The sequence below is a fragment of the Centrocercus urophasianus genome, unplaced genomic scaffold (genome assembly GCF_019232065.1).
Source record: "Centrocercus urophasianus isolate 14NV4802_14NV808 unplaced genomic scaffold, USGS_Curo_1.0 seq_27, whole genome shotgun sequence".
NCBI lineage: Eukaryota > Metazoa > Chordata > Aves > Galliformes > Phasianidae > Centrocercus > Centrocercus urophasianus.
Genome location: NW_024884833.1, coordinates 9,538,235 through 9,551,487, shown reverse-complemented (window position 1 = coordinate 9,551,487; position 13,253 = coordinate 9,538,235). Strand labels below are relative to the sequence as shown.

The 13,253-nt window shown below is 37.9% G+C and overlaps 1 protein-coding gene across 3 annotated transcripts in view; it reads right to left on the bottom strand.

The window, feature by feature from the left end:
• The window catches only part of PCSK5 (proprotein convertase subtilisin/kexin type 5), a 265,188-nt gene that overhangs the window by 31,632 nt on the left and 220,303 nt on the right, over positions 1-13,253 (bottom strand). For all 3 annotated transcript variants that reach the window (XM_042826951.1, XM_042826953.1, XM_042826952.1), the window contains exon 25: positions 556-598. In XM_042826951.1, the coding sequence (XP_042682885.1) occupies positions 556-598 (43 nt within the window). The remainder of the gene's footprint in view (positions 1-555; positions 599-13,253) is intronic.

Below are 13,253 nucleotides of genomic sequence, written 5' to 3'. Positions count from 1 at the left end.
CAAGAGTGGATTAGAGGGGGATTATCACCTCTTTCTCTCAAACCCACTGCTTACAGTGAGATTAGATAGCTTTTTCATAGTAGCTTAGACAGCTTTTTCATTTTTTGTCGTAGTAATGGTTGCAGAGATCTCCTGTACATCTTTTTCAAAAACTGTTGCATACTTGTTTCCCTTTAGTTAAAGTTTCAGTTTCACTACTTTCTCTTTCCTTGCTTAACATTTTTACATTTTTAAGTTCCTGCTTTAGTAACACACATAACACAATAAGCGCACACTAGTTCTACACCCAGAAAAAGTAATTTACTTGTCTACACTTTCTGTTCATTGCTCTTCGTCTATACAAAGATCACATCAATACCTGAGCTGTAGAGCTGTAAATAGTCTTGACTGTGTATGATTGGTTAGTTTTTCAGCATTTCTCAAGCTTTTTTCACAGTTACTGTTCTTGGATAGGCAATACTTGGTAGGAGTGGGACAAGATACATGTCATTTTTGTACTGATTTATGTGATATACGTAGTTAAGCACATATTTTTGCATGGAAGGCTATACTCACATGTAGTAGTTCGGAACACATGTCTTGCAGATTCTTGGGTCATCTGAAATTAAAAATGTAAAATTGTGTAAATAAAATCCAGAGTCAATGCCAGAATGCCAAAACTTTGCATTATTTTTATATGAAGATTCCTTATACTGAAATAACAGTCATATCTTCTTATATCTAGAACATTTTTCTCTCAGGATCCCTGCTTACACTTTTTAGAGATATTGTCTTCCATAATTAATTCCTTGACTGTGTTTTTTTTCCAACGATTGGTAATGTTTTTGTCCTCAACACAAAGTACTTAGAAAGTGATGAATAATTGGGAAGTGATTTTCTGAAGTGGAGAACCGTTTCAGGAGTTCAAGCTGGGCAAAACGAATCTTAAAAGGAGAAACTGAAGTATTCGAATCTGTAGTTTCAATATATTTATTTGTTTATTGGCACTTCTAAAAGCAAACTTTTCTGGAAAAAAAAATGTAGGTAATCATTTAATCTTAAAAAATCTGAACTAGAGAAACACTTTTCTTTATTTTGTGGAAACAAGAAATTTGGGTGAACATTCTCATCAGAAAACTAATTTTTGCCTTCAGAAATTTTGATGAATGAACAAAAAATACTATAAAACTCTTTAAATCTTTTACGATGAATGACATAGCTTTGTGCTTGCATGAAGGGAAGACCGTACTCTATAACCTTTCATTATCTGGTGTTAGCTTCCAATTTCTTTTACCTTACTCAAGTATCCCTAAGGGAACAGAGTGGAAGGAAATGCAACAACCTAGGCAAATGTATTTATAAACTCTTCAACCATGAAATACCTATAAATCATTTTTGATATTATTAGTACTCATAGGGCAAAATATTCACTGAATCTCTTTGAGTTGTGTCTACAGTAAATCACACTTTACACATGCAGACTTATTAGGCAACATGCATTTGGTTTTGTAAGTAGTTCTAGCAATTTATTTATGAGGTGTAAAGTTTTTCACAGAAATGTTTCAGATTTATGACAATATTCTTGTTACTGTTTAGGGCACAATCAGAAACAGTAATCACCGAATCTAGTGTTTCTTGAATTAGATGTTGTGTTAAGGCAGGAAATGTCCTTTAAAGATTAAAATATTTTCTATGAAGTCCTCTTTTACCCTCTTACTTCCAGATAAAATACATACTGTTTGTCCAGAGATTCTTTTTGTGGAAAAATATTCTTTTTTTTACAGTGCTTACAGAGATATTTGTTTTCCTTTCTCCCCCACCTCCTTGTAGTATGTTCTACTCTTGGGAGCCATGCTTATGATTACTCAGATAACTGAGTGATCATAAGCAAGAGATCAGTGTAGAGCAAAGTGCATCAGTGTCCTAACTACCTTTTGAAAATTATTCTTGCACATACAGTTCTTATGGTATATTCATGGAAAGAACAGAGTACGTATTAAAGAGACTTTGTTAAAATTCTTGGAATCATTTAGTTTTAGTAACTAACTCCATTAACTTTCTAGCTTTCATGAAGAAATGACTCTCTCCCCTTTTGCCTATGGCAGATTCTGATGACCTTATTCTTTCCTCCTTTACTGTCAGTTTTTGCCCATACTGTTGAGTACATATTGTGACAGATTTCGTCTGTGACTGCAAATTAAGGCACAATGTTCAGGTGTCCTGTGGAAAGAGTTTGGAAAATGTATTATTAAGAGATCTTTAAGCAAAGCCCCTTGTGTTTGGAATCATTGAATCATAGACTGGCTTGATTTGGAAGTGATCTTAAAGATCATCCAGTCCCAACTGCCTTTTGTGGGCAGTGCTGCCACCCATAAGATCAGATTGCCAACCATCCAGTCTGGTATTGAATACCTCCAGGGATGGGTCATCCACAGTTTCTCTGGGCATCCTTTGCCAGTGCCTCACCACTTTGACTGAAAAATTTCCTCCTAACATCTAACCTAAATCTTCCCTTTTTTAGTTTAGGGCCCTTCCCCTGTCACTATCAGAATGTGTAAAAAGTCCCCCTCCCATTTACAAGCTCCCTTCAGGTATTGGAAGGCTGCAGTCACGTCTCCTTGGAGCCTTCTCCATGCCGAATAAGCTCATCTCCCTCAACTTTTCTTCATAGGATATGTGCTCCAGCCTTCTGAACATCTTCCTGGACTCCTCTGGACCTGCTCCAAAAGCTCCACATCCTTCTTGAGCTGAGGGCTCCCAGTCTGGATGCAGTACTCCAGGTGGGGTCTCATGAGGGCAGAGCAGATGGGGACAGTCTCCTCCCTCCCTTCTTGCTGGCCACTCCTCATTTGATGCAGCCCAGGAAATAATTTACTTTTTTTAGTCTCAAGTGTATACTGCAAGCTCATATCTAGCTTCTCATCCACCAGAATCCTCAAGTCCTTCTTGGCAGAGCTTCTCTCAAGTGAGTTCTTCTCCATTCTGTACATACATAGGTTATCTCAACCAAGGTGCTGTGCCTTTCCTAAAAACTAATTTTAAACTGGTTTAGAATCTAAGAGAAAATATCTATGAATGAATAAAAATAGCTTGTTAAGACTGTAGACTGGGTTCCATGTTTATGAGAGGGCAAAATAACCAAAAAAGTATCACAGATATCTTGGTGTCTAATCACTCACCACCTTCTTGTACTCTGCTGCCCACATACAAATTTAGAAAAAAGTTTTGATGGCAAATATCATATTCGATAGCCAAAGATGTCATGAGAACAGCTTGATGACTGCACTTCACCTGAGAATGAGTATTTCTTCAAACCCTAGGCTTTGGAGAATATCCGAATTCCTTAATGATTTTGCAATGTGAAAACTTCATAAAATTATGTGTAGTAAAACTAAAATGATGAAAATTTTATCTCATTTAAGTTTACTGTAGAAATAGAATAGATTTTCTGTTGAATTTTGTGATCACAAAATAAAGGGGACTCTGAATTTCCTAGTTTGTTTCTGGTTCAATTACCTTGTAACCCACAAACATCATGTATGGTAGGCTCTTCAGAGGGAGAAGTGGCACTCACCGAGTGCTATTGCCAGTGTAAAATGTGGCAGGTATCAGGAATTTGTTTGCTTACTGCTGCTGACAGCTCTGTATAAAGTTTTACATGCATCTCTTTTCTGATTCCAACACGTAGTCAGGAGCTAAATCTGACTGAAAAACTTTTAGTTTCTGATTTGTTATTCAATAACATTTTAAAACAGAGGTTGATTGCAGGGGGCATACATCTGGCTTTCTGATTATAAACTGTGATCCTTCTGAAAATACATAGGCTTTAAGAAATATTTTTTCTCTGTCATTCATACTGCAATTGAGGTTACAGTGTCAGGGGACTCCTATTCTTGCTGTGTCTCTCTTAATATCTCTCTTACCTGTGTAAAGACCATCCTAGAATTTAATTAGGTCTATATGATGTCATTGGGATTGGCCTAAGGCCATCTGCGAATTTGTCTACTCTATTATTTATCATCCCTTGTTGTTTTTTCTCTTATAGACATATCCTTTAAATGGAAGCTTTTATGTTTGATCTTAGTTTGTTAACTGTTAGGGAATAATGAACACAGCTTAGAAGGGAATGTAAGGAAGTAAACTGCCTGATAGCAAGATAGCAATCTTGGAAACAAATTTTAAGAGCAAATATAGGGAACTTTCAGGTTATTTCCATGTGGTTCTTCAACAGTGGCTCCTTTAAAATCTGCCGGTTTAAAATCTGCTAGTCAGTTCTCGGACTAGCAGTGATAAGTGCTTGCTGGGGCTGAAGTCAGTGTGTTCATCCTATGTTCACTCAGAACTCACTTGTTCATGAAATGAATAAGTGTCTGTGACAAGAAGTGGGCTGTTTAGTATGTTAGGCTCCAAAAGACTTCTTGCCACAAGAACTGCTAATATTTTATCTATGTTTAATAGTTCTCATTTGCATTGATTTTCACTGCATTAGTCTGAGCAACTCTTAGAAGAAAGAAGTGATCTCAATAGCACTAGAAACAGAATTCAATCTCTTTTAAAATGAATGGCCTTCGATTCAACAAAACTGCTTGGTGACTTTCTGCTTTTATTACAGTTTTCTTAGATAAGGAAAGACCATCTGGAGTTCATACAGAAAGTAATTTGATTCCTTTTCTTTTCTGTAAGAAAGTGATAGCCCTGTTCCCTTCTCTGCATCCCACCCTTCTCCAGTGCAATACATATGAATGTGCAAAGTTTAAATACTGGTTAAAAACAAACTGGATTCTTGCTTTCTGTTGAAAGGAGTTAGTACTGTGTGCTTTTTACCTTCTCTATGAGGAACTATGGGCATTTTAACATTACAAGCCAGGCATTGTGCTAGAAGGATGTTTCACTTTGAATATATGGAGGAACACTACAGGTGATTGCTGCTGTATTACCTCAGAGGCTTAGTGAAATATTTACTACATAATCCATCCTAAAAATGAGCTCCAGAGCATTTTGAAAATCCCTGACTCTGTTTCACTGTATCTGAGTATTCACAACATTTAGACAGATGCAAATTTTGGAAACTTTACATAGCTAGCCTATTGTACTTTAGAGTAGCCCTCACCCAAAGTATCTCATATAATTAGACCCAGATCTTTCAAGATTTGTATGTTTGCTTAACTTTATCAAATATATGCAATAAAGCTGAGAGTTGAAGCTAAGTGCATTGGTACATTTAACAGAATCTGTATTTAGACTGTAACTTTTATTTTTCTCCCTTAATCATTTTTAATTTTTTTTTTTAATATTAAATTTCTTGAAGTATTTATTGGATCAACCATGAGCCTAACATACAGACAATACACTCAACTACTTTTGCTCTCAGGAAAATTCGAGGATATTACGTGTATGGAACTTAATGTCTGGTTTAATTTTCTTTTCCAGATTAATTAAATATAATGACTGCAAATGATTTTACATTACAATGCAGTTTTCCTTTAAGGGCCAGTCTGCAGTAATTGTTTGATTTCAGCAGTTACTGTTAGATTTTATTTGCCTTTTACATTCCTCTGAACAATAATTTACACTAATGTAAAAAAAACCTAAGCCTATAAGTAGTAATACATCACCAAGTGTTATTATATATTTTAACTACCTTTAGACCATTCTTGTTTTAGTTTTATGGTTACTCAATTAAAATAACTGAAATGTACAGTCCAGCCACAGCGGGATTTCAACTAGACATGGGCCCAGATGAAATTTTTTATTTCATCAAACCTTGAAAATGAAGGAGATTTCATCTGTTCTGGAGCCCAGAACTGTGGTTTGAATCTTTCAATTTATGTGAAAAACTATTTGTTGACCTATTCCTTTCCTTCTGTTTTTGTTTTTTTCTTTTTATCTATAGGGTTTTTGTCAGGAATTCTGCTTTGTCTTCTCAATTCTAACCTGTTTTTGACAAGTTATATCACCAAGAGGGAGGAAGAAGATAATGGATATTTTAAACCAAGGAAAAACTGAATTCTTATGTCAGTTAGATTTAAAGGGGTGAAAAGTAGTTTGTTAGGCCAGAAAACATAACCGTGATTTAATAAATTAAAAATACATTCATTCTTAAAGCAAAAAGGAAAAACTAAAAAAAACCAAACAAACACAAAAACCCACTAGACTTTCCTCTATTTTTGGTAAATTTTTGTTTTAATTTAAAGCTACTTTTAATTGGTATCCAAACGAAGAAAAACAAAAGCAGATCGTCCTGAGTAACTAGCTGTAAAGCTGATTAAATGAAATAGTCACACAGCTCTAATCTCAATTATCTTACTTTAAAAGAGAAATATTTGCTTTTACTGTATTTCAGTGACAAATCAAAGGAAAAGAGGCATACCTTCCTGTCCAAAAGAAAATTTTAATATGTTGTAGTTAAATGTAGGAATGACCTCCAGATAAAATGAAGTGAAACCAAATATCAGCATTATAACACGGATTCCACAAAACAGCTCCATGGTTCATATGACTGAGTTAAAATGTTGATGAATATGTCAACATTTGTACATATGTTTGTTGATACACGCATAATGTTTTGGAAGAAGTCTCCAAGAATAGCTTAAGCAACTGAAAATATTTTTAAAAAAATTGTATGTGTGGTTGCAGTGCCCTACTTCTCCACTAAATGTTGTGGATCAATACTGTTGTGAGACTTACACCTCAAGTGAATGTCCAAATTGTGATACCAGAGATGTTATTTTTTACATAGCTTCAGAGAAGAACTAGTGTTTTATTCTCACTCTTAATAAGATAAAACATAAGTGGATTTCAACAGAAATGAAATTTGAACATCAACAATAGTACTATCTAACAGTTAAGTGAGGATGTTCAGTGTAGCTGTTTAGAGATTAGTCTGTTGTTCCGCTGATACGTCATCTTTTGTTGTTATTCTATTGGCTGTTTTCTCCACCTGCGATGTGATGATTGCAAGCGGTATGAAAGCTTTGCGTTAAAAGCCACGAACCAAAAAAGTGAACATCCTGTGCATTGAGCAGCATTGTCAGAACCGACTGAGATGGTCACTAATCTTTAAATAGTTTCTTACTGGGGAGGTAATTCCTCTGGGTGAGTAGCATTACCCAGAGTGCTCTCCTACCAGTAGAAAAGCCAGACATCCTAAGTTTGCAAAATGGACATCAATACAAATTAGTTTTGGTATTGATTTGAACATCTGAATGCCGCAGACCCCCTGTTAACAAGAAAAATAGTACTCAGGCTATAATCATGTGGGTAACATCTCAATGTGAGGATAATCAAAGATTTGCTTTGCTCCAGTGAATAAATTGTTCTCTAAATAGAATTCCTAACTTGAAAGATCAGAACACAGAGCTTTAGCCCTGTGCAAACCCAAGTAATTGAAACAAGAACATATTAAAGTGAATTTGCTTAAATTATTTGATTTTATTTATTTTAATTTCAATTTAACTCAAGGAATTGGATGGGGGAGGGGAGAGAAATTTGCCAACAAACAAGACAAAGATTCACAGAATTATGGATTCACAGAACTGTAGGGGTTGGAAAGGACCTCTAGAGATCATTAAGTCCAACTCTCAAAGCAAGCTCCCTTCAGCAGGCTGTGCGGGTAGGCATCCAGAGAAGGACCCTGCATAATGTCTCTGGGCAGCCCATTCCAGTGCTCCATCACTCTTACTGTGAAGAAGTTCTTTCACATTTGGTATGGAACCTCCTATACTTCGGTTTATGGCCATTTCTCCTTGTCCTATACCCACTGGAAAGAGGTTGTCCTCTTTTTGTTTCCTACATATAAGCTATTTATTAACATTAGTTAGATCACCTCTCAGTCTTCTTTTCTCATGGTTGAACAGACCCATTTCACTCAGCCTTTCCTCACAGGGAAGATGCTCCAGGACCTTTATCATCTTTGTGGCTCTGCTGGACTCTTCCCAGGAGATCCCTGTCTTTTTTGTACCACAGACCCCAGACCTGAATACAGTACTCCAAGTGAAGCCTGATCAGCGCTGACTAGAAGGGGAGGATCACCTCCTGTGACCTGCTGGCCACGCTCCTTTTAATGCACTGCAGGATCCCATTGGCCTTCTTGGCAACCAGGGCACACGGATGGTTCATGGCCAACCTTTCTTCCACCAGGACCTCCAGCTCCCTCTCTGCAGAGCTCCTTTCCAGCAGGTCGTCCCCCGGCCTGTATTGATACAGGCAATTATTCCTTCCCAGGTGCAAGACTCTACACTTGCTTTTGTGGAACTTCATCCGGTTTCTTACAGCCCAGAATTTGTACTACTGCCCTGACTGTACTACTCATAGGGGCATCTGTGCAATTTCAGCAGATTGTATGCCCATACTTGTAAAAGTCAAAGCTCAATCTTACATATGGATTTTTTCCACTGATCCCCAAGTCTGGATTTTGCAAAAGACATTTCCTTTCTCAGATAAATAAGATTTTCAAAGACGTGTATATACATCTTATACCTTCAGGGTGCAAATGAACCTTCTGCCTGTAGATGGGAAAGACAAATTTCTAATGTGATTTTCTGCCTTTTCTGAAACGTCAATACCGATAATCAAAGAAGTGTTCAAAATATTGTTGTGCATTCTTTTTGTACAGATTGCATATTCTCACACCAGAAGTCTGTGGAAATGAGACCTATTATCTGCAAATCTAAAACCCATCCTGCAAGATTGACCTCTTGAGGAAGATTTACTCTTGGACAAAAAAGAAATCTTTATCATAATTTTCTCTGGTATTCTGAAAGCTGGTCTCCAGTCATCATTAGGGAAGATTTGAAGAAATGAAGTTTTCCTGCGTGCCACTTACGTTTCTATGGGAACCAAACTATTATTAATCATGGACACAGCTGCCAGAACCCCAGTCTGTACATGTGAACTTGAATCTATTCACAGTGCTACACTTGAGCTATCTCATATATTCTTTAAATTTTCTCCAGTTATGGTTTTTCTCTCAAACGCTACCTTAAAGTCCATATTTTTTCTCCCACCTTGACATGTATTTTTATGGATCTTGTGGAATAAATTACTCAGTTTCACTTCCTTCCTTTATGGCTGCATGTTTGTTACCTTGTACCCCAGACTAAACAAAGTAGTTTGGTTCTGGAAGACCTTTGAGAGTTGCTGAGGCTTTATCTTGCTAAAGAGAAGAGTCACACTGGAGCCTAAATGCCTACTTTGAGGACTTTTAATCTCAGGGTTCTTGTGGTTTCACAAGCTTCAGTGTTAATATTTTTTTGTAAGATATCTTGAAAAGAGAAAAGCATGATGACTATTCTGAAAATCTTTATCTGCACCACTCTATGCCCACACTAAGGAGCATTTTATTCTCAGTGTTAGCCTTTGAAAATAATCCTGCTGTAAATGTTGCAAGAGCCATGTTGTGCTGTTCTCTGCAAAAACCCGGACAGATCAGAAGGAATGGAATACGTGGTATTTTATTACACAGAGATGAGGTAATCTCTGGGAAACCTCGAGAAGCATTCATATTGTAACATGTCATACTTTCAAATGTCTGGTGAGTTGAGTGGAATTGAATCAGACAGAAGCTGAACAGGAATTGGATCGGGAATATGTCACCCTATGGGAGGGCACTTCAGAAATGCAAACAAATTGAGACAAAGCTTGAATTTCAAAGTCCCCGTTGAGAGGAAGAATTATCATAGAATCACAGAATCAAAGAACCATAAAATGCTTTGGGTTGGAAGAGACCCCAAGGATCACCAAGTTCTAATTCCCCTGCCTCAGACAGAACCACCAACCTCCAGTTCTGTACAAGACCAGGCTGCCCAGGGCCCCATCCAACATGGTCTTGAGCACCTCAGGGACAGAGCATCCACAACCTGCCACGAATTTATGAGTGATGTTGTTGAGCTTCGTGTGTTGAAAATATTTATCTCCACGATGAACTAGATGCTCATACTTAGCATTGTTACTTGTGTGTCTGTTTCTGCTTTTGAAGTGTACATACGCAAGTCAGTAGATATTTCATATCAAGGAAGTCTGTCACTTGTCTTCATAGGTATTTGTACTGCGTGTCTGCATGCTGTGCAGATGCAAAAAGGTAAGTAGGATTCAAATGATTAGAAAGAGATCTGAAAGAAGTTGAGAAAACACTTTGTTCCATACACTGTATTTTAGGCACAGCTAATAACAACCAGGGTTTTTATGCTCTTCTACTGTGTTGTCTTTGCAATTCTCTTAAAATATTTATATTAAACGGCTTAGTAATCTGCAGTTTTAAGTTAGTGATATTCTCTTGTCCTGAATGGGCCTATTGGTGACTGTTTTTTAAAAAGGTAGAGCTGACTCTGAAAAAATTCCAAACACTCATTAAGTTTTAAGAGTCTGAAGAAGGTATTGGCAACATTCTGAAGTGATCTAAAGCTTGGAGTGGGAATAACTGTGCTGAAGGGTGGAGTGCAGCTGCTGCAGCAGCACGTTGTGAGCCCTACTTAATCGTATTGTCTCAGATGAACTTTCTCTTTCAAATGATGACTCTGTTGAGGAAACTGGATGCAATTTTTGAGAACTCAAGGTGGTTTCTGGTGCCCATCAGAAGACAAGTCGTTCATATTTAATCATGGCCTGATGATCCTGTCAGATGAAGACGCAGTTCCTTTGGATCTATCTGAATGAGGGGGAGCAATAACTCACTACAGACAGTATTATAGGCTCAGAGTCCCCCCTGATTGGGATATAAAACTGATACCCAAGCTGTAAGCATCATAATATTAAAATGTATTCAGCACACTTTCTGAGGCTCATTTTTCATGTACTCACTTGCGAAGCAGTAGGAATGTATTTGAATGTAGATGGCACAAATTTAGGTTAAAACACAATGAAGTCACCTTAAAACTTCATTTGTTGTTTTTGACTTAGTGTCTTACTTCCAATTACAATGCATGTACAAAAGCCTGCTTTCAAATCTCATGGGATGTGGTCTGCATGTTAGTTCAGTTAGCATAGCAGAAAGTATGGTAAGATGCTTTCAGGAAAATGTGGACAGAAGAAGGGAACCCTACTGTGCACAGCCACTGCTTTGGCAGTTGCTTTGTGCATACAAAGCCATAGGTCCTTACAAAGTTAGTGCAGTTTAAGGCAATTTTCTAGTAACGTACTTTTCCAGGACTTGACAGTGTCTGTAGGAAGAATGGTGTCTGCCACAGAATCAGACAGTTTCTTCCCACCCAACTCGTCAGCCTGTCCAGGTCTCACTGAATGGCAGTAGAGCCTTCTGGTGTGTCAGCCACACTTCCTGGAGTTTATCACCAGCAAACTTATTGAGGTTGCATTCTATTCCTTCATCCAAGTCAATCCAGATAATTGGTGAAAATAGATATTGAACAAGACCAGACCCAACTGTATCAGGAATGGTGTCATGAGCAGGACTAGGGAAATCATTCTGCCCCTGTACTAGGCATTGATGAGGCCCCACCTTGAGTACTCTGTTCATTTCTAGGCACCTCAGTACAGACAGGACATTGAGGTACTGGAGCCAGTCCAAAGAAGGGCAACCAGTCTTGTGAAGGGTGTGGAGAATATGCCATACGAGGAGCGATTGAAGAAACTGGGGGGCTGTTTAGTCTGGGGAAAAGGAGGCTGAGGGGAGACCTTAGTGCTCTCTTCCAACACTTGAAAGGTGATTGCAGAAAGAACAGGGCTGGTCTCAGAGGTGACAGGTGACTGGATAAGGTAAATGGCCTCGTGTTGCTCCAGAGGAGGTTCAGGTTGGATACCAGGAAAACTTCTTTACAGAAAGGGTTGATAAGCACTGGAATAGACTCTCCACAGAGGTGGTTGAGTCACCATCTCTGAATGTGTTTAAAAACTTTTTGGATGTGGTGTTCAGGTGGGTTGTTAGAGCTAGGGTAATATGGTTAGGCTATGGTTGGACTCGATGATCTTTAATGTCTTTTCCAACTGAGCACTTTTATGATTCTGTGTCTCCTGGGGATCACCACTAGTTACAGGCTTCTAAAAAGTCTCTGTTGATAATCACAAAGCACTGAGCTCTGACAAACAGCCGGCCCAGTTCTCAGTTCACCTCACTGTTCATCCACCCATCCTACACTTCCTAAGCTTACCTACAAAGATGTTATGAGAGACATTGTAAAAAGCCTTGGTGAAGTCAAGGTTGGCAGAACTTACTGCTCCTCCTTGTCTATCCATCTGGTCAAGACCTCATGTAGGCAATTAGATTGGTCAAGCATGATTTCCCCTTGGTGAATCCATGTTGACCAATCTTGATATCCCTCTTTTCATCTGTTGCTTTGAGATGACATCCAGAGTAAGCTCTTTCATCACCTTTCCGGGGACAGAGGTGAGGCTGAACAGCCTGTAGGTTCTCAGATCCTCCTTCTTGCCCTATTTGAAGATTAGGGTGACACTGGCTTTCCTCCAGTCCTCAGGAATTTCTCCCATTTTCCAAGATCCTTTAAAGATTCTTTATCTCCTAAAGATTTGAGTAGCCCCCAAATTAATGAAGTGAATTAGAGAGAGAAGTATCCTCCAAAGAAAACATGAGAAACATAATCTATGTAAAGCAACAAAGACTATACCTGTCCTAGAGTTTGTCACTCTAAATGTCCCTTAGGCCTAAAGTCTTAGTCTAGATACAGAAAAGATGTATAGCTCTGAAAACAAACAAAAAAACAAAACAAAAACAAACAAACAAAAAGAAACCCAAAAACCACCAACAAACTTGGAGGAAAATAAATAGTTTTTACATTGTTTTCTGAGGATCTGAGACAATATTATAGATACTGTTTATCTTCTCCAGCATCTTTAATGCTGGTGAGCTTGACTAGCAGTGTAACTTAAATGGTAAGTTTTGCATACTTCTGTGAAATATATGGCACAGGATATAAAGTATTAAAGTGATCTAGAAGTATAGTACCTATGTCTTTATCTATCCATAGGGTTGCTATTGATCAAGGCTTCTCATACTACACATCTCCATTGTTTACTCTGTCTGCAAAAGTTATCAGCATGATAAAACAGAGTAGATCTTACTCAGCTGTTAGTACAAAGCTGGACAATTGCCCAAAAATGATAGGCACTGTTGAAAATGAAGGCAGTGATTCAATCTCTTTTTCTGGTGCTACATGAAAAAAAAAAAGAAAAAAAAAAGGCCAAAAATTAATTGTCATTTGGCCTACTGAAGGCAGCTTAGTTCTGAGACAGCATAGCTATCTCTTCTGGTCTGATATCCCTTTTTTAGTTCATACAGTTTCTGTAAGTGATCCTATGCTTACAAC